Below are 22213 nucleotides of genomic sequence, written 5' to 3'. Positions count from 1 at the left end.
TTTACAGCAATGACTCCTGTCCCATTTCCCTATCATACCTAATTTTATAGTTATGAATAGAGTTTGCTTCCACAACCTGTTCCCCAAGTGCATTCCATTTTTCCACTACTCTCACGCTAAAAGAAAACTTCCTAGCATCTCTGTGACTCATCTGAGTTTCCACCCATGTCCCCTCGTTCTGTTATTATTACGTGTGAACATTTCATCTATTTCCGCTTTGTCAATTCCCCTGAGTATTTTATATGTGCTTATCATATCTCCTCTCTCCCTTCTTCCACACAGTTTCCACCTGTGTACTCACCTATATGTACTCACCTATATGTGCTTGCAGGATCGAGCATTGACTCTTGGATCCCGCCTTTCTAGCTATCGGTTGTTTACAGCAATGACTCCTGTCCCATTTCCCTATCATACCTAGTTTTAAAAGTATGAATAGTATTTGCTTCCACAACCTGTTCCCCAAGTGCATTCCATTTTTCTACTACTCTCACGCTAAAAGAAAACTTCCTAACATCTCTGTGACTCATCTGAGTTTCCAGTTTCCACCCATGTCCCCTCGTTCTGTTATTATTACGTGTGAACATTTGATCTATTTCCACTTTGTCAATTCCCCTGAGTATTTTATATGTCCCTATCATATCTCCTCTCTCCCTTCTTTTCTCTAGTGTCGTAAGGTTCAGTTCCTTCAGCCGCTCTTCATATCCCATCCCTCGTAGCTCTGGGACAAGCCTCGTCGCAAACCTCTGAACCTTCTCCAGTTTCTTTATGTGTTTCTTCAGGTGGGGGCTCCATGATGGCGCGGCATACTCTAAGACGGGTCTCACGTAGGCAGTGTAAAGCGCCCTAAAAGCTTCCTCATTTAGGTTTCTGAATGAAGTTCTAATTTTCGCCAGTGTAGAGTACGCTGCTGTCGTTATCCTATTTATATGTGCCTCAGGAGTTAGATTAGGTGTCACATCCACTCCCAGGTCTCTTTCTCGAATCGTTACAGGTAGGCTGTTCCCCTTCATTGTGTACTGTCCCTTTGGTCTCCTGTCACCTGATCCCATTTCCATAACTTTACATTTACTGGTGTTAAACTCCAGTAGCCATTTCTCTGACCATCTCTGTAGCCTGTTTAAGTCCTCTTGGAGGATCCTACAATCCTCGTCTGTCACAACTCTTCTCATTAATTTTGCGTCATCTGCAAACATTGACATGTATGATTCCACTCCTGTAAACATATCATTTACGTAAATTAGAAAGAGAATTGGTCCCAGCACCGATCCTTGAGGTACTCCACTTGTTACTGTTCGCCAGTCCGACTTTTCGCCCCTTACCATTACCCTCTGGCTCCTTCCTGTTAGGTAGTTCTTCACCCATACTAGGGCCTTTCCGCTTACTCCTGCCTGCCTCTCAAGTTTGTATAGCAGTCTCATGTGCGGTACCGTATCAAAGGCCTTTTGGCAGTCAAGAAATATGCAGTCTGCCCAGCCTTCTCTGTCCTGCCTTATCCTTGTTACTTTATCATAGAATTCTAAAAGGTTTGTTAGGCATGATTTCCCTGTCCAGAACCCATGTTGGTGCTTGTTTACAAACCCAATGCTCTCCAGGTGCTCAACAAGTCTTAGCCTAATTATTCTTTCAAGTATTTTGCAGGGGATGCTTGTCAGTGATACGGGTCTGTAGTTAAGTGCCTCCTCCCTATCCCCCTTTTTGAAAATCGGTACGACATTTGCCTCCTTCCAGCAACTGGGCAATTCTCCCGACATAAGTGACTCATTGAAGATCATCGCCAGAGGCACGCTGAGAGCCTGCGCTGCCTCTTTAAGTATCCACGGTGATACTTTGTCTGGTCCAACAGCTTTATTTGCATCCAGTGTTGTCAACTGTTTCATTACATCCTCTGCTGTCACCTCTATATCTGATAGTCTTTCATCTTGGGTAATCTCTTCTAACAATGGGAGCTGCTCAGGCTCGGTAGTGAACACTCCATGGAATTTTGCATTCAGTACCTCGCAGATTTCCTTGTCGCTTTCTGTATATGCCCCTTCTGTTTTCCTCAGTCTTGTCACTTGGTCATTTACCGACATGTGTGTGTGTGTGTTTGTGTGTGTGTGTGTGTGTGTGTGTGTGTGTGTGTGTGTGTGTGTGTGTGTGTGTGTGTGTGTGTGTGTGTGTGTGTGTGTGTGTGTGTGTGTGTGAGTGTGTGTGTGTGAGTGTGTGTGTGTGAGTGTGTGAGTGTGGAACAACAAGGAGACAAATATCAAGGTTTTCACTTAAGGAAGTTATTTAAGCATATAACGTACAGAGTTCACATTTTACCTTGTTAAAATCTGAATTACTGTACAGTATTAAACATGTCAACACATCAGACCTGAGACGTTTGTTTACCTTGAACACAAGTGTTGTAGCCAAGACATTACTGCTATCGTGGTTGTGTTGCTATTGACCAAACGTAATGTCCTTACCATTGTTGCTTGAGTTTGTTGTTTTAGATTTAGCTACTCAGAACAAAGTGTTCATGTAGCACGGGCTATGGTGAGCCCGTAATGCTTGAGTTTTTATGATACATATATATACATATTGTATAGTTGCATATAGTCCTGGGGACCATTCAGGCTTGTTCGCATATATATACATCTATATTTTGTTGTGTTGGTGACAAGGACTGATGATGTTTGAGCCTGTGAGGGGGCGTGTGTGCGCGCACGGACGCGCCTGGCATGCCAAGATTGGGCTTCTCTCTGTATTCAGGTTCAAGGTCAACATGTCGTGAGGGGCCTGCGTCACCCGGACACACGCACACACAGGCATACACACACACATCCTATACGCACACGAGCACACTTACAGGTTCTGTTGCACGGTTGGCTAAGTCCTTGACTCACAACCGAGGATCGCGGGTTCAGTCCTCGCGGCAAGACAAAAGCATTTTGGCAACGTTTTCTATCACAGCCAATAGTTGGTCTAGTAGGTATGATAGAGAAAATAGGTCGGGAGTCATTGCATTAGACAGCTGGCGGTTAGAAAGGCAGGGTCCATAAGGAATCGTTCAGGACCTTGTATACCACTTATGTCAGACCAGTCCTGTAGTATGCAGCTCCAGCCTGGAGTTCATTCTCAATTAAACACAAGACAAAGTTAGAAAAGATTCAGAGTTATGCCACCAGACTAGTCCCAAAACTGAGAGGTATGAGTTACGAGGAATTGCTACGGTATCTAAACCTCACGTCCCTGGAAGACAGAAGAGTAAGGGGAGACATGATAACCACCTACAAAATTCTCAGGGGAATTGACAGGGTGGACAAAGGCAAACTATTTAGCACGGATGGAACACGAACAAGGGGAAACAGGTAGAAACTGAGTACCTAAATGAGCCACAGAGACATTAAAAATAATTTGTTCAGTGTCAGGGTAGTTAACAAATGGAATGCATTAGGCAGTGATGTGGTGGAGGCTGACGCCATACACAGTTTCAAATGTAGATATGATAGAGGCCAGTAGGCTCAGGAACCAGTACACCAGTTGATTGACGGTTGAGAGGCGGGACCAAAGAGTCAAAGCTCAACCCCAGGTGAGTACACACACACACACACACACACACACACACACACACACACACACACACACACACACACACACACACACACACACACACACACACACACACACACACACACACACACAGTATAGGTGGACGTATAGTGTGTGACGTCACATAGCAGATGGGAAGTAGCCTTGCCGACCGGAAAGTGCCAAAGAGCTTAACAGAGAGGAGAGAAGCGACACTTGCTCGGGGCGACTGGTGCGGCCGGCGCCTGCACGCCCGCCCTTGATCTTGAACCCTCGTGGGCCCCGAGGCTCGGCCGGGCGGCCGCTGGACGGCACCGGGAGCACCGGACTCCCGCACACGCACACCACCTCTCTCATAAGTTGGGGGGGGGGGGGATACAGGCAACGGCCACCTGTATTTTTAGTGTAATATGTGTAAAAATAGTGTCATTTTTACGGTGGTCATCTGGGGTGAGGGAGGCAGGTCTGGGGTGAGGGAGGCAGGTCTGGGGTGAGGGAGGCAGGTCTGGGGTGAGGGAGGCAGGTCTGAGGTGAGGGAGGCAGGTCTGAGGTGAGGGTGGCAGGTCTGGGGTGAGGGAGGCAGGTCTGGGGTGAGGGAGGCAGGTCTGGGGTGAGGGTGGCAAGTCTGGGGTGAGGGAGGCAGGTCTGGGGTGAGGGAGGCAGGTCTGGGGTGAGGGAGGCAGGTCTGGGGTGAGGGAGGCAGGTCTGGGGTGAGGGTGGCAGGTCTGGGGTGAGGGAGGCAAGTCTGGGGTGAGGGAGGCAGGTCTGGGGTGAGGGTGGCAGGTCTGGGGTGAGGGAGGCAGGTCTGGGGTGAGGGAGGCAGGTCTGGGGTGAGGGAGGCAGGTCTGGGGTGAGGGAGGCAAGTCTGGGGTGAGGGAGGCAGGTCTGGGGTGAGGGAGGAGCGGCCGGAGGGGCAGGGGACGGACCCCGTGTACCCGTGCCCACCTCCACGGGGTCAGTGACCGGCCATCTCTCGAGACTTCTTCATCCTCCAGACCGCGGTGACGTCGTTGTAGTCCGGTGAGTCTGGTTGTGGTAGTCGCAGTGGTTGTAGTGGTCCTACACGCTTACAACACACACCCTCACAAACAGACCGGGCCGCGGGGACATTGATCCCCGTAACCATCAACAGGTGAATAACCCCCACTCCCAAGATACTACAGCAAGGGGAAAACAGAGCCGCCACTTTATTCCCGACAAAATAATAGACTTGAGCAACATTAACAATGAGTGCCACCTGGTGAACCACATAATTATCGAGGAGGTCTAAACTTGAGGCTAAGAACAAGGCACCTGACATTAGCAAACTATAGAAACTGGTATTGACAAATCTTCAGTAACGGCACTCCATCAATATACACGAATATCAAATTCAACTCATGCATCCGGACATAAAAAATGCCAACGTCACATTAATTAAACTACTCGACCATCACACAGAGTGGTTGACAAATGGAATGCATTAGGCAGTGTTGTGGTGGAGGCAGACTCCATACACAGTTTCAAGTGTAGATATGATAGAGTCCAGTAGGCTCAGGAATCTGTACACCTATTGATTGACGGTTGAGAAGTGGGACCAAAGAGCCAGAGCTCAACCCCCGCAAACACAACTAGGTGAGTACAACTAGGTGAATACAGAAAGACTACTCCACGATGTGTCGTCTTACTCAGAAAGATGGTGGCCCAAGAGCTTTGTTCTACTCGACGGCAATAAACTCCCACAATACATAACTCCAAGATGAACTACAGATCACAAAACCCACGAGAGAAACTCCTCTCCCCCCTGAAACATAACATCACCGTCCTTTCGGACGTAGGTTCGAACCCTCGTCACGGCCCTTGTGGATTTGTTCATAACATCAAAATACGTACACAAGCACCTGAGTGACTATGGGTTAACGCTACACAGTATTTATCTGTGAGACACCCATATGTGAGTAAACCTCACAAACACTCATGGCTATCTGACAGAAGCGAGCAAGTTTAGCATAGATCCCCACCACACTTACCCATTGTGTCAGCAAGACCAACACCTCGCCAGCTCTCATAACTTAATCTATATTCCACATGTCTAAATTTTCTTTCATCTGCATCTCCGCCATCTTTATTTTCCCAAAACAAGAATCCAAATGGGAGACGCAAGTCACAACTGTTGCTCCAGTAGCAGCGCTCCATTGTGAGAGGTGCTCCCACGCTCTCTCACAGTGCTCATTGTGAGAGGGGGCTCTCACCGCGCTCTTGTCTGGGGCAGAGGCGCTCTCACCACTCACGTCTGTGTAGCGACACTGATCTGTGTGGCAGGCCAGACGTGTCCCTGTCAGCAGACAGCAGCACTAGTCTCCCGCCTACTGCTTCGTCAACCTGGGCCTAGCCCATTACGTTAGACGTGGCCAGGCCTAAGACGGTACTATACCACTAAATAGTAAGTCGCAGACTTGTAGATGGCGGAATGCTAATTCGCGGTGTTTATCGGGAAAGACAAATTGGAGTAACCCAAACATCCGGTTTATACCATAATTCTTGTATCGGGTTAATGGGACCACCTGTGAATCCTTAGTATTCATCAAGTTGCAGTAGACACACATACACACACACACACACACACACACACACACACACACACACACACACACACACACACACACACACACACACACACACACACACACACACACACACACACTGGAAGACAGAAGAGTAAGGGGGGACATGATCACAACCTACAAAATCCTCAGGGGAATCGACCGGGTAAACAAGGATGAACTATTCAACACTGGTGGGACGCGAACAAGGGGACACAGGTGGAAGCTGAGTACCCAAATGAGCCACAGAGACGTTAGAAAGAACTTTTTCAGTGTCAGAGTAGTTAGTAAATGGAATGCATTAGGAAGTGATGTGGTGGAGGCTGACTCCATACACAGTTTCAAATGTAGATATGATAGAGCCCAGTAGGCTCAGGAATCTGTACACCAGTTGATTGACGGTTGAGAGACGGGACCAAAGAGCCAGAGCTCAACCCCCGCAAGCACAATTAGGTGAGTACAATTAGGTGAGTACACACACACACACACACACACACACACACACACACACACACACACACACACACACACACACACACACACACACACACACACACGAGAGAACAATAGGCCACTTTACTCGTAGTTTCTGCCCCGCAGATCAAGGTAGTCTTTAGTTCGCCCGCGGCGGTGTGAAGGAATTCCTTATTGTCTTCCCGGTTTGGTATGAGATAGTTTTAGAGTACCTACTACCTACCTCACACTGTCCAGGTACCTCACGCTACAGTGCCTCACACTGCCCAGGTACCTCACACTACAGTGCCTGACACTGTCCAGGTACCTCACACTACAGTACCTGACACTGTCCAGGTACCTCACACTACAGTGCCTCACACTGTCCAGGTACCTCACACTACAGTACCTGACACTGTCCAGGTACCTCACACTACAGTACCTGACACTGTCCAGGTACCTCACACTACAGTACCTGACACTGTCCAGGTACCTCACACTACAGTACCTGACACTGTCCAGGTACCTCACGCTACAGTACCTCACACTGTCCAGGTACCTCACACTACAGTACCTGACACTGTCCAGGTACCTCACGCTACAGTACCTCACACTGTCCAGGTACCTCACACTACAGTACCTCACACTGTCCAGGTACCTCACACTACAGTACCTGACACTGTCCAGGTACCTCACGCTACAGTACCTCACACTGTCCAGGTACCTCACACTACAGTACCTGACACTGTCCAGGTACCTCACGCTACAGTACCTGACACTGTCCAGGTACCTCACACTACAGTACCTGACACTGCCCAGGTACCTCACACTACAGTACCTGACACTGTCCAGGTACCCTCACACTACAGTATCTCACACTACAGGACCTCACACTACAGTACATCACACTGCCCAGGTACCTCACACTACAGTACCTCACACTGCCCAGGTACCTCACACTGTCCAGGTACCTCACACTGTCCAGGTACCTCACGCTACAGTACCTGACACTGTCCAGGTACCTCACACTACAGTACCTCACACTGTCCAGGTACCTCACGCTACAGTGCCTTACACTGTCCAGGTACCTCACACTACAGTACCTCACACTGTCCAGGTACCTCACGCTACAGTGCCTTACACTGTCCAGGTACCTCACACTACAGTACCTCACACTGTCCAGGTACCTCACACTACAGTACCTCACACTGTCCAGGTGCCTCACACTACAGTACCTGACACTGTCCAGGTACCTCACACTGCAGTACCTCATACTGTCCAGGTACCTCACACTACAGTACCTCACACTACAGTACCTCACACTGCCCAGGTACCTTACACTGTCCAGGTACCTCACACTGTCCAGGTACCTCATACTACACTACCTCACACTGCCCAGGTACCTCACACTACACTACCTCACACTGTCCAGGTACCTCACACTACAGTACCTCACACTGTCCAGGTACCTCACACTGTCCAGGTACCTCACACTACACTACCTCACACTGTCCAGGTACCTCACACTGCAGTACCTCATACTGTCCGGTACCTCACACTACAGTACCTAACACTGCCCAGGTACCTCATAACACCTTGGTACATAACGTACCTGACACTGTCACCGGAGCAGCCTTGAAGGTCAAGCCGAGTAAGAGAACTAATCTCGCGTGTCACGCCATAGACAAAAAGTCTCCAGTATTGGCCAGGGCGCCAGAGCACCGTAGCCCGCCATCTGTGCTTCACATTGTTCCAGCCTTCGTAATGATTTCACGTACCATTATTACGCTGTGAGTTTACGTCCTAACGCAACAGCGTTCTTCGTCGTGTCGGTATGTTGTTGTTGTTATAGATTAAGCTACTCGGAACAAGTTCCAAGTAGCACGGGCTATGGTGAGCCCGTAACTTACCTGGCACAGGAGCGGGGCAAGAAGCACGGGCTATGGTGAGCCCGTAACTTACCTGGCACAGGAGCGGGGCAAGAAGCACGGGCTATGGTGAGCCCGTAACTTACCTGGCACAGGAGCGGGGCAAGAAGCACGGGCTATGGTGAGCCTCGTGGACGGGAGATGTCTCCCGTGTGTGTCGGTAAGTGTAGGGTTGGTTTTATGTTTAGCGTTAGAACAGCGGAACACCTCATTCCTTCTCACCACCACCGTCTGCTGCTCGTTACCTGCGGCTCTCAATCACCACTCTACACCCACCTGTTGTCTCCTGCTGGTGATTACCTAACTGCGCTTAACTAACAATTGACTGCGGGGGGAGCGCAGTCGACAGCTATATATACTCCCAATTCCCATCTAGGCTGTCCCTATTGCGTTTTAGTTTTATCTTTTCTAATATGTTTGAAATCTTTGTTGTATCTGGCCTTGAAGTTGGTGGATAGAGGTGGCTTCTAAGACTTTTTCCTCTCCCAATGCATTTGACTTATTGACCAGACTGTAGGAGGCGATTGAGGTGAGGGACTGCGATAAGCTGCAGGAACTGTGGCAGTGTATGGCAGTGTATGGCAGGTGTTGTGGCAGTGTATGGCAGTGTATGGCAGGTGTTGTGGCAGTGTATGGCAGTGTATGGCAGGTGTTGTGGCAGTGTATGGCAGTGTATGGCAGGTGTTGTGGCAGTGTATGGCAGTGTATGGCAGGTGTTGTGGCAGTGTATGGCAGGTGTTGTGGCAGTGTATGGCAGTGTATGACAGATGTTGTGGCAGTGTATGGCAGGTGTTGTGGCAGTGTATGGCAGTGTATGGCAGGTGTTGTGGCAGTGTATGGCAGTGTATGGCAGGTGTTGTGGCAGTGTATGGCAGGTGTTGTGGCAGTGTATGGCAGTGTATGGCAGGTGTTGTGGCAGTGTATGGCAGGTGTTGTGGCAGTGTATGGCAGTGTATGACAGATGTTGTGGCAGTGTATGACAGTGTATGGCAGGTGTTGTGGCAGTGTATGACAGTGTATGGCAGGTGTTGTGGCAGTGTATGGCAGGTGTTGTGGCAGTGTATGGCAGATGTTGTGGCAGGTGTTGTGGCAGTGTATGGCAGATGTTGTGGCAGTGTATGGCAGTGTATGACAGGTGTTGTGGCAGTGTATGGCAGGTGTTATGGCAGTGTATGACAGGTGTTGTGGCAGTGTATGGCAGGTGTTGTGGCAGTGTATGGCAGGTGTTGTGGCAGTGTATGGCAGGTGTTGTGGCAGTGTATGGCAGGTGTTGTGGCAGTGTATGACAGGTGTTGTGGCAGTGTATGGCAGGTGTTGTGGCAGTGTATGGCAGGTGTTGTGGCAGTGTATGGCAGGTGTTGTGGCAGTGTATGGCAGGTGTTGTGGCAGTGTATGGCAGTGTATGACAGGTGTTGTGGCAGTGTATGGCAGGTGTTGTGGCAGTGTATGGCAGGTGTTGTGGCAGTGTATGGCAGTGTATGACAGATGTTGTGGCAGTGTATGGCAGGTGTTGTGGCAGTGTATGGCAGGTGTTGTGGCAGTGTATGGCAGGTGTTGTGGCAGTGTATGGCAGGTGTTGTGGCAGTGTATGACAGGTGTTGTGGCAGTGTATGGCAGGTGTTGTGGCAGTGTATGGCAGGTGTTGTGGCAGTGTATGACAGATGTTGTGGCAGTGTATGGCAGGTGTTGTGGCAGTGTATGGCAGTGTATGGACAGGTGTTGTGGCAGTGTATGGCAGGTGTTGTGGCAGTGTATGACAGTGTATGGCAGGTGTTGTGGCAGTGTATGGCAGTGTATGACAGATGTTGTGGCAGTGTATGGCAGGTGTTGTGGCAGTGTATGACAGTGTATGGACAGGTGTTGTGGCAGTGTATGGCAGGTGTTGTGGCAGTGTATGACAGATGTTGTGGCAGTGTATGGCAGGTGTTGTGGCAGTGTATGACAGTGTATGGACAGGTGTTGTGGCAGTGTATGGCAGGTGTTGTGGCAGTGTATGACAGTGTATGGCAGGTGTTGTGGCAGTGTATGGCAGGTGTTGTGGCAGTGTATGGCAGTGTATGACAGATGTTGTGGCAGTGTATGGCAGGTGTTGTGGCAGTGTATGGCAGTGTATGGACAGGTGTTGTGGCAGTGTATGGCAGTGTATGACAGATGTTGTGGCAGTGTATGGCAGGTGTTGTGGCAGTGTATGACAGTGTATGGACAGGTGTTGTGGCAGTGTATGGTCTCGTTCCATCCCACATGTGTGGTGGTCCCAACATAGCCTGGCTCAGGCCACCCACAAACACCCCTACAGTAGTGTGCTGGGCTTGACTGTTGTACACACTTTAACAACCTCAGTGAACAATGAGCACTGCCTTAACAATCTGGGAATGTAGTCACAGATCCTTTCAGAACGGATTTTCCAGTGGTATTTTTTTCGGGGCCAAGACAAGCTCTGATGATTGATTGTTGTTCTCGCTGCGCCATATGTTCTGAACGTGAGTTACAAGGACCGTAGATATGAGAACATCGAGACTGTCCCAACTACAGGAGGTGGGACAGTAGTGTGTGGAACCCCAAGGTCACCCCCCCAGGCACTAACTTCTACACAACACACTACATTGACGATATTTGGGCTTCACCTTTGGAATGTGTGTGTGTGTGTTTACTGTGTTCATACCGGACTAACATCTGTCTGTATTTTGCAGGAGGAGCAGCAACAGAGGTCATACACCCACGCCACCCTCGCCGCCCACGCCAAGGTAAGCAACCGCCCACATCCCTAGTCCCCCCGGCCACCCACACCGCCCACATCCCTAGTCCCCTCGGCCACCCACACCACCCAAATCCATACGCTTCCCGTATATATATTCGTGGTGTCTTAACCACTTGTACTCTCTGCCTCTCTCCTCCTGCTCTATACTCGTCCTCGAATGCAAATCACTTGCAATCCCTTCCTAATTTTGTTTTAATATTGCCCCGGGGGGCGAGTGTATTGGGCAGCCCCATTCATCCTGTGAGTGGACACACCGCCATAGCAGCATGTACAACACCCCCCAATGGGAAGAAAACCCGCTGGGTTGTTTCTCCTGTCACTTGTACCCAGACACAACTTAGGACTTGGTTAACTGTCTCAAGTGAACAGCTTCTCAAACAAGATAATTAACTTTGGCAACCCTTAATATCTTACGTTATCTTGCGGGTGCAAAATGGGGGTCTCTTGAGAACAGCATTTACATTTGACAGGTAGTATTTTCCTAACTCAAGCAATGTGGGGTTTATTATGCTACACACATTAATATTTTTAAGTATATTAGTTCTCTTATTTTTTATATTATCTCAGAATTTCTAAATTATTATTTTTGTTTTATCACTTGTAAGAGAGGAACACCGTTACCCTTCAGCTAGGCCGTCACTCCCAGCTTACCCTGGCGTGATATGTATTATATGGGAGGGGGGTAAACCTTCCCCTTAACTCTCACTCTTGACAACATGTCTATGTGTTCACCAGCCTTCTTCCTTCTCTCTCCTCCTCCCCGCAGCTCCGAGCCTACAGGATCTCTCAGCTCTCTCAGCTTCAGTCACAGCTGCAACCACAGCTGCAACCTCAGCTGCAACCACAGCTGCAACCACAGCTGCAACCACAGCTGCAACCACAGCTGCAACCCCATTTACAGGCACAGTTACAAGCAGAGAGCCAGCACCAGCCACAACTACAGGTAAGTCAAAGTTCACCTCAGTGTTGTGGGCTACAGCAACACAGACTCCAATAATGACAGTACTTGTGGCAAGTGTTTGATCAGACGGACACAGATTGGACTCTAAAATGTTCAGGTGTTGTTGTATTACCACAAAACGGATTCTAAGAACTGGAAATATAACTTAAGAGCCTAACTTAACTCGTCCAAGCAATCTTAGGCCTAATATAGTACATACACATGCTGCACTAGGAATGTTTATGTTTGGCTTTTGGCTTATTGTTAATGCCCCTCTACAAAATTAATAGAAAATTAGTTTTGGGGTCTTAACAGCCATTTTGTGTAGGTTGACCAATTAGTTCCTATAAGCACTATTATATGGGCTGTTAGGGTGTACGACGACAGTGCCATTTCTAGTGTGGTGGGTTATCCTTGTGAGGGAAGGAAGGGAGAAGAGAGGACGGGAAGGTGGAAGCTGTCTAACTCCCAGGTACCTATTTACTGCTAGGTGAACACGGGCATTAGGTTGAAAGACACTCTGCCCATTTGTTTCTGTCTCGGCTGGGAATCGAACTCGGGTCCTTAGGATTACGACTCCCGAGCGCTGTCCACTCAACTGCGAGGCCCTCGCAGTGTGTGTGTGAGAGAGAGAGAGAGAGAGAGAGAGAGAGAGAGAGAGAGAGAGAGAGAGAGAGAGAGAGTAATGATAAGACATAATCTCCCGTTAGGTATTAATTACTGTCTGATCTCCTAACTAAACACTACCTTCTCCCTCCCTCCCCCCTTACCAATACCAAACTACGTCTTGTCTTATTCACCTCATAATCATTCTGTCTGTTGACTCATTTACATTGTAGTTAAACCTCTCGCTGGTTCGGTCACCGCCCTTACAGAATACATATGCCGCGACAGGAAAAATCCGGCTATTTAAACATGTGCTCCCGGAAATGCACTAGCGCCCGTTACGAACACACTCGCGCTGAATACTGTGTACTGGCGGTCAAAATGATCCGGTGGTACCAGGTCTATCATTGTTCTCTATCCTCCTCACACGTTCACACTCATCTATATTATCACACGCTTCTGCTTATTGACAATCCTGCCTCAGTATTGTTGGGCACTAATGTTAGTATATGTATGTATGTATATACACACACATATACTAAACATACTAGGTACTGGTATAGCCGGTGGTGCCCGGGTCGACCTGGGCACCCCAGATCTGTCTCTGTGCTCTCTCTCTCACAGTGGTCAAGTGTAACACGGGCTCTACCCTGCGTGACCTCAGTGGGCGGCACATAAGCCAAACATTCTCTCCTTTGTGTTCCAGCTGGTGAACCACGACAAGAGCCTCCAGCAGGGTGTTGACCTATCAGTAACTATACGACCAGTCAGGTCCGGCTCTTTATGTCCCGCCGACGACCCTTCTTGTACCTATAGCTTTATAATTTAACTGTTTCTGATGTTCACATTCGTAATGAATCAGGCCTTGAGGTGGTTGATGGAAGCGGCTTCCAGGACTGTCAGTGTATTGACTTGTTGACCACCCGGACATTGGGACGGGTTTGTCCTCACATTTCTTCCACTCGTTTCCATTCCCAGCTTTAAATTGCGTCCTCTTGTCCTAATTTCTCTCAATTTGAAGAGGTTGTCCTTGCCCCACCTTGTCTATTCCTCCTCAGTATCTTGTATGTTAGGATCATATTCCCTCTGTTTCTTCTGTCATGAAGGGTTGTGAGGTCACGTTCCCTTAACCTATCCTCATAGCTTAACCCTCTTAGCTCTGGGGCCCAATCTTGTAGCAAACCTCTGTACCTTTTTTAATTTTGGGTTTATGTTTCACAAGGTGCGGATTCCATGCCGGTGCTGCATATTCCAATGTTGATTTACCAAAGTCTGTGTAGGTTTCCTCGAAGGAGTTCCAATTTAGGTTTCTTAATGATGTTCTTGTCTTTGCCAGCATCCCATATACTGCCGATGTTACCCTGTGTGCCTCTGGTGCCTCTTGTGCCTCTGGGACCTCTGGGACCTCTGCTGCCTCTGCTGCCTCTGGTGCCTCTGGTGCCTCTGGGACCTCTGGTGCCTCTGCTGCCTTTGGGACCTCTGGGACCTCTGGTGCCTCTGCTGCCTCTGGTGTTAATGTTGAAATTATATCCAACTTTTCGCAAGTCGCAACTTTTTTTTTCCCCCGATTTCTGAAGTTGTCTTCCCCTTATGGTGTAGATCTCCTGTAGACCTGGTCTCCTTTAACAGAGTTACAGCACCGCTCCTGTGCCATGTAAGTCCACTACGGGCTCACCATAGCCCGTGTTACTTGGAACTTTTTGTTCCCAGTAGCTGAATCTAAAACAACAACATTCTGGTCTCCTTTCTTCCTTTTCCGTCTTTACTTCCTTACACTTGTTGGGACTGAACTCCAGCAACCACTTGTTTTTGCCCGTACCTGGAGTTTGTCACGGTCATCTTGGAACTTGCTACAATCCTCTATTTGTAGAGTCCTCATGAGCTTGGCGTCATTTACAAACATTGACGTGTACGAGCTCACTCCGTCGCGTAGGTCGTTCATATAAATAAGTGCCAGGCTCGAGCCTTGTGGGACCCTTACTTGTCAAGTTACTCCACTTGGAAAGCTCCTCATTGACTCTTTCCTTTCGGTCCTTCAGATGCTTCCTTATCCCAGCTTTTTTCTTAATATTTTACACGTGAGGAATTGTCAATTTTTTTTTTTACTATGTAGGAAAATACAATCTACCCAACTATCTTTTGCCTGTCTTTTACTAGTAAACTTGTCTTAAAACAATGCTAAGTTTGTTTGCTTCTAAATCTATGTTGCCCTTTCGTTACAAAGTTGGTCCTGACCTTTCTGCAGCTACCTTAATGTATGCTGCTGTATGCACTCAACATTGTAATATGGGATAAGACAATGTTATACTAGTAGATTAAGGAGACACTTGACCGAGTGGCCTTAGGAAGGGGAAGTGTGTCACGCTTCGTATATATTACACCCGCAAGTGTCTTCATCTGGTGGTGGTCAGCGCCGCCAGCCTCGCCTCCTCCTCCTCCTCCTGCTTCACCACCACCACTACCACCACCACCACCACCACCACCACCACTACCAGCACCAGTACCAGCACCACTACCAGCACCACTACCACCAGCACCACCACTACCACCACCAGCACCACCACCACCACCACTACCACCACCAGCACCACCACCACCACCACCACCACCACTACCAGCACCACTACCAGCACCACCACTACCAGCACCACTACCACCACCACCACCACCACCACTACCACCACCAGCACCACCACCACCACCACCACTACCAGCACCACTACCAGCACCACCAGATACCTCCAAGATGTGTGAGTGTGTGGCCACCATTCCTCATTGGGTCTAAGGTTTGAATATATCTCTATCATCTAAATTTGAAAGAGAGAGAGATTCAAAGTAAACAAAATATTAATTAATTCACGTATTCGTGTCAATGATAAGTGGCGGAGCACAAGGCAGAGGTGGTACGTGAGTGACGTCATTCCTGTAGACAAGAGCCAGTCTGCAACGCTCGGATCCACACGCTTGCGCTCACGAACGGTCTTTATTGTGCTCGCTAATTCCAGGTCACACACACTCAAATTGGGGGTTGTGTATTCTTGATCGATTTTCGTCTTCGTATTTTTTTATTACTATTTTTCTTTTTCTTTTTCTTGTCCGTCTTTTAACTATTTTACTCTTTTTTTTTTGCAATGATCGGTCTGATTGTCGTGACTGCCTTTATATGTGCATATATATATATATATATATATATATATATATATATATATATATATATATATATATATATATATATATATATATATATATATATATATATATATATATCGTTTTTTAACTAAAGCTAAGTTTTAATAGCATCATAGCCTCTTGTCCATCTCTCCTCTGCTGTTGTTATTAGTTCCTTCGAACAGTCCTCATGTGTTACGGGCTCACCATAGCCCGTGCTACATGGACACTTCGTCCTGAGTAGCTAAATCTGAAACAAGAACAGTCCTCATGTGGCAGACTATTTACCTCTGGCACTAGGCTTGATGACAACTTTTCGTCTCCTGTTCATGCTTCATGAGGTACGGATTAGATGCCTCTGCTGCTCCACCTAATTACTCGACCGTTCCAGATGTTGCTGTTCTTCTCTTCTGCTGTGTACTGCTCTCTTCTTATATGATGACATTGTATATTCACCAGTTGTCTGATCCCACACCTGGCTGTGATGACGTAATATACTCGTCAGGTGTTTGATCCCTACACCTGGCTGTGATGACGTAATATACTCGTCAGGTGTTTGATCCCTACACCTGGCTGTGATGACGTAATATACTCGCCAGGTGTTTAACCCCCCACACACCTGGCTGTTATGACGTAATATACTCGCCAGGTGTTTGATCCCACACCTGGCTGTTATGACGTAATATACTCGCCAGGTGTTTGACCTCCCACACACCTGGCTGTGATGACGTAATATACTCGCCAGGTGTATGACCCCCACACACCCGGCTGTGATGACGTAACATACTCGACAGGTGTTTAACCCCCCACACACCTGGCTGTGATGACGTAATATACTCGCCAGGTGTTTAACCCCCCACACACCTGGCTGTGATGACGTAACATACTCGCCAGGTGTTTAACCCCCCACACACCTGGCTGTGATGACGTAACATACTCGCCAGGTGTATGACCCCCCACACACCCGGCTGTGATGACGTAACATACTCGCCAGGTGTATGACCCCCACACACCCGGCTGTGATGACGTAACATACTCGCCAGGTGTTTGACCCGACTCCTAACTGCATTGAGGCAATAGAAGTGTCCAGGAAAGTGTAAAGTTTGACATATAGCAGTGATATGCTGGCGTTGACGACGCTAAAGGCGTGTGTACCGGCCTCGCACATCCTAATTCTTACATGTTCTCTTAGCGACCTTATTATGTGGTATTTACGGTTTACCTTGCGATGGTTCCGAGGATCAACGTCCCGGCGGCTCGGTCTCTGACCAGTCTGGTGGATGCGGCTGCCGGCAGCCTGACATGTGAATCACAGCCTGATTGATCAGGTATTCTTTTGAGGTGTTTATTGATTTTATTTTTAAACACCATGAAAGGTCGGTCAGTTATGTCTTTGAAGTGTAGAAGGACAGTGTTTAAAATATTGTGAATATGTGTATATATATATATATATATATATATATATATATATATATATATATATATATATATATATATATATATATATATATATGCAATATATATATGCAATTGACGATCACAAAACACTGATCATTTTATGCGGAAAATCCACAGAGAAATATGAAATGAGGTGAACGTTTCGGCTTGTTAAAGCCTTTGTCAACACCAGACTGACTGATTCAGTCTGGTGTTGACAAAGGCTTTAACAAGCCGAAACGTTCACCTCATTTCATATTTCTCTGTGGATTTTCCGCATATATATATATATATATATATATATATATATATATATATATATATATATATATATATATATGTATATATATATATATATATATATAATAGCCATGATATATGTTATATATATCAATCTATTTTAAGAAGATTAAAGTCTTGATTTTTCTTGAGAAATTAGTGTGCCTTTTTGAAGTTATTAGTTCAAACACTTGACCACACCGTGCTGACCTCACACTACACACTGAGGGAACGTTCCTTAGCTGGAGACTCACACTACACACTGAGGGAACGTTCCTTAGCTGGAGACTCACACTACACACTGAGGGAACGTTCCTTAGCTGGAGACTCACACTACACACTGAGGGAACGTTCCTCAGCTGGAGACTCACACTACACACTGAGGGAACGTTCCTCAGCTGGAGACTCACACTACACACTGAGGGAACGTTCCTCAGCTGGAGACTCACACTACACACTAGGAAACATTACTGACAAACACCCATTACCGGGACATACAGCAATCATCTGTTGTAAATTCCTAAAGATTGATTTTCTTTCCTATTGAGTGGAATATACCAGGGGTATGCCTGCAGAAAGTTTGTTGAAATGTTTGTTTATTGTTGAAATTGTATATACAGTATTTACATATAAATAAACAATTATATATACTGCATATATAACTTATAGCAACTATTATATATACTGCATATATAACTTATAGCAACTAAACAATTTCAAGTACGTTTTAGCGTGCAAGGACAGTAGAGCTGATACGGCTCACTTAATCTCACTCAATCTCACTCATTTGGGCGGATTGTTTCCGCTGGTTCATCATGAGTAAGTACCATTTATCTTTGCAACACAACTACTGGTATTATCCTGCAGAATATATTTAACTTGTGTAAAGTTCATTTGTTTATCCTAAATATAAGTTGGATTTTAGCTGCAGTTGTTTACTACAATGACGTCATCGGCCACGTGTGTATGTTGACGTCAAGATGGCGAGGCGGGAAACACTGGCGCGCGCCATCTAGTGTGTTAACGCTGAAACGTGACAGCTGGAGGTGGCCTTGGCCCGCTGGCAGGATAATGGCGTGTAAGGTCAGGCATTCTTTTGTCATTCTTGGATGTCTCCTGCCTCAGCTGCTGCTGGTTATACATGTGTTGTGTTGTATCATCTGCGCAAGCTTTTATTGTTGCCCAGTGATGACAGAGCGTAGGGAGGCCTCACATTGAGCGTGACAAGGGGGTCAGGTGCGCTAGACGGAGGATAGAACAGCCTCAGGTTGATATATTAGGTCCCCCTGAGGCTATATTATTAGCCTCAGGGGACCTCTACCTGGAACCTTTATTACGGGCTCACCATTGAAATGAAATTGAAATTGAAATAAGTTTATTGAGGTAAAATACACACAAAGGGATGAGGTAGCTCAAGCTATTCTCACCCCATTATAACTGTGATAGCCCGTGCTACATGGACATTTAAAAAATAAAAATAAAAAATAAAATGTTTATTTAGATAAGGTACATACATACAATAAATTTTTACAAAGATTGGTTGACTTGTAGGTAGAGCTAGTACATACAATGCCTAAAGCCACTATTACGCAAAGCGTTTCGGCCATTTCGTTCTGAGTAGCTAAATATAACACAACAACAACGTCTACCTGCCAGATACATTAGGCTTCACAAGGGCATAGTGCACAATAGCGTATAAAGCCTTAGGGGGGGGGGGGATAATCAATAATTAACTCATACTTTTGAATCAAATATTTCGAGAGAATTTATTGCATATTTTTTATTACTAATGACTGGTAATAGAAGAACGAAACATTTTCACTTTATATTTTGCTTATTGATTACATTGTGTCTATATTTTGTAAATGATGTTTTGTTAATATAATTTTTAATAAGGTTGTTAACGAAAAGAATAAGATACATTTATTGTTCTATAATACATTCACGCTTTAAGATAATACAGGTTTCAATCGAATAACGTTGGTTCTACTTGTCTCCTAAAATTAATATGTAATTGGGCTTGATTTTGTCATTACAATTCCCTGCCTCAAAACTTCTCCAACGGAACACTTGTTGTTTCAACAGTAACTATTACGCCAGATATCTAACCAAGTAAAACTTTAAAGATACTTCATTGTTTTATTAATAGGTCATATTAAACCCTTGGTCATTTTTATTTGTGTATCCAATTACAAAAAAGATGGCAAGTTCTACTCTTTTCGAAAGGAAGGAACTTTCAGGAGAAAGCGCCAAGTCATTACGACTATATAGCACTTGGAAGGGGTCAGGATAAGGATTTGGGATGGGACGGGGGGGAAGGAATGGTGCCCCAACCACTTGGACGGTCGGGATTGAACGCCGATCTGCATGAAGCGAAACCGTCGCTCTAGCGTCCATGGGCCAGATTCACGAAGCAGTTACGCAAGCACTTACTAACGTGTACATCTTTCCTCAATTTTTGACGGCTTTGGTTACATTTATTAAACAGTTTACAAGCATGAAAACTTGCCAATCAACTGTTGTTATTGTTATATACAGCCTCCTGGTGCTTCGGAGCTCATTAACTGTTTAATAATTGTAAACGAAGCCGCCAAAGATTGAGAAAAGATGGACAGGTACGTAAGTGCTTGCGTAACTGCTTCGTGAATCTGGGCCCAGCTCTCTTATCCGCGAGATAAAGAAAAATACAGAGTTCCGTGTATCGCTTGCTATTTGGAGTTAAATAATTAATAACTGGACAATGTTGAAGTTGTTGTTGTTGTTATAGATTCAGCTACTCGGAACAGGTTCCAAGTAGCACGGGCTATGGTTAGCCCGTAACTTACCTGGCACAGGAGTGGGGCAAGTAGCACGGGCTATGGTGAGCCCGTAGTGAACTTACCTGGCACAGGAGTGGTGCCGTCTGAATGTTGAAGAGTGTCCCAGCTCTTTATTCAGATAGTTGAGAGCTAGTAGTCAACAGGTGCAGGGAGAGGACAGGTGCAGGCGTGGGTGATGCTGGGCACGGGGGCACGTTGGTCGTGTTTCCGTTGGCGCCACATCCTGGTGATCCACCAGCACCTGCTGATTCCCACCAGCCTATTACCTCTGATTATAGTGAATTATATCCTGGTCTGACTCCAGTTGTCGCTGTCTTAGCGTTCACACGTGTTCATCACGACACACACTCGTCCTTATGGCGCTCCTCCACCTTGACCCTCCACCTTGACCTTGACCTCTGGTGGGCTCCATCATGACCCTGACCTCTGGTGGGCTCCATCATGACCCTGACCTCTGGTGGGCTCCACCGTAACATATTTTGTCATTGAGTGTGAATGCAAGTGTTCACTGTCCCTAAGATAATTATGTACAAGTTTTCGTGGTTCATCTATCATCCTTTTTCGTCTCGTCCTTATGCTTCTAACGGTCAAGATATACGATGCAACTTAATTTCATGAATGAATATAATAACCTGGTTTAATGTCTCTTATTTGATGTTATTTCTGGCAAGATTTATTAAACATCAATGTTATAAGAAGAGGCATTTTGGCTGCCTACCTCTTGGACGAGTCATTGTGGTGGCCTTGAACCATTGCGTATATCATCAGCAGTAAAGCCAAGTGCTCAAAGGTGACTCAAGTGGCCCCCGGCTGGTTCACGTTCTTGACACCCAAAGGAACTTCAGAACATAAAAAACTTGAAATATCCAACTTCCCCGTATTTGGTCCTTTGGGGACTCAACTATTAAGTAATTATGGGCGATGACCACTGTATGGATGGTTGAGTGTTGAGCATAACACTGTGAGGGACGAGCTCTGAAGAACACACATCCAGGTATGTGTGGTGAGGACGTCACCGGTGGTGGGACTGCCCGGTGACCTTGACGCTGGCAAGGAGGTGGGGGAGGGGAGGTGGAGCCGGGGCCCAGACCCTGAGCACGACCTTGGCATTGGCCACTCCTACCCTGCCTGGGCCGACCTCCGCGCCTCTGTACATCCTACCCCGCCTCCTGTGGTGTCCACGGTCAAGGTGCTCCCATCTTCACCCGGAGGTTATATCTTCTTGAGGTTATCTTGAGATGATTTCGGGGCTTTTTAGTTTCCCCGCGGCCCGGTCCTCGACCAGGCCTCAACCCCCAGGAAGCAGCCCGTGACAGCTGACTAACACCCAGGTACCTATTTTACTGCTAGGTAACAGGGGCATAGGGTGAAAGAAACTCTGCCCATTGTTTCTTGCCGGCGTCTGGGATCGAACCCAGGACCACAGGATCACAAGTCCAGCGTGCTGTCCGCTCGGCCGACCGGTGCAGCTTTCGAATTTATAAACTAATCTTTATTTCTCTGAGGATTATAACAATATTTTATTTAATAATACTTTTGTCTAGAATATAGACTAGTTATATGGTTCCATTAACGTGGAAATAATTCACTGTGTCGGGGACAGGAAGTCAGAGTATATATATATATATATATATATATATATATATATATATATATATATATATATATATATATATATATATATATAT

At 46.7% G+C, this 22213-nt stretch overlaps 1 protein-coding gene across 2 annotated transcripts in view; it reads left to right on the top strand.

Annotated features, from left to right (window-relative positions):
• LOC123766281 (uncharacterized) overlaps positions 1 to 22213 on the top strand; it is a 126387-nt gene that overhangs the window by 22602 nt on the left and 81572 nt on the right. For both annotated transcript variants that reach the window (XM_069321254.1, XM_069321255.1), the window contains exons 2-3: positions 11209 to 11262; positions 12043 to 12219. In XM_069321254.1, coding sequence (XP_069177355.1) covers positions 11209 to 11262; positions 12043 to 12219 — 231 coding nt within the window. The remainder of the gene's footprint in view (positions 1 to 11208; positions 11263 to 12042; positions 12220 to 22213) is intronic.

This window comes from Procambarus clarkii, chromosome 9 (assembly GCF_040958095.1).
Source record: "Procambarus clarkii isolate CNS0578487 chromosome 9, FALCON_Pclarkii_2.0, whole genome shotgun sequence".
Taxonomy (NCBI): domain Eukaryota; kingdom Metazoa; phylum Arthropoda; class Malacostraca; order Decapoda; family Cambaridae; genus Procambarus; species Procambarus clarkii.
Note: the sequence above shows the minus strand (reverse complement) of the source record. Positions and strands in the feature narration are given on the sequence as shown.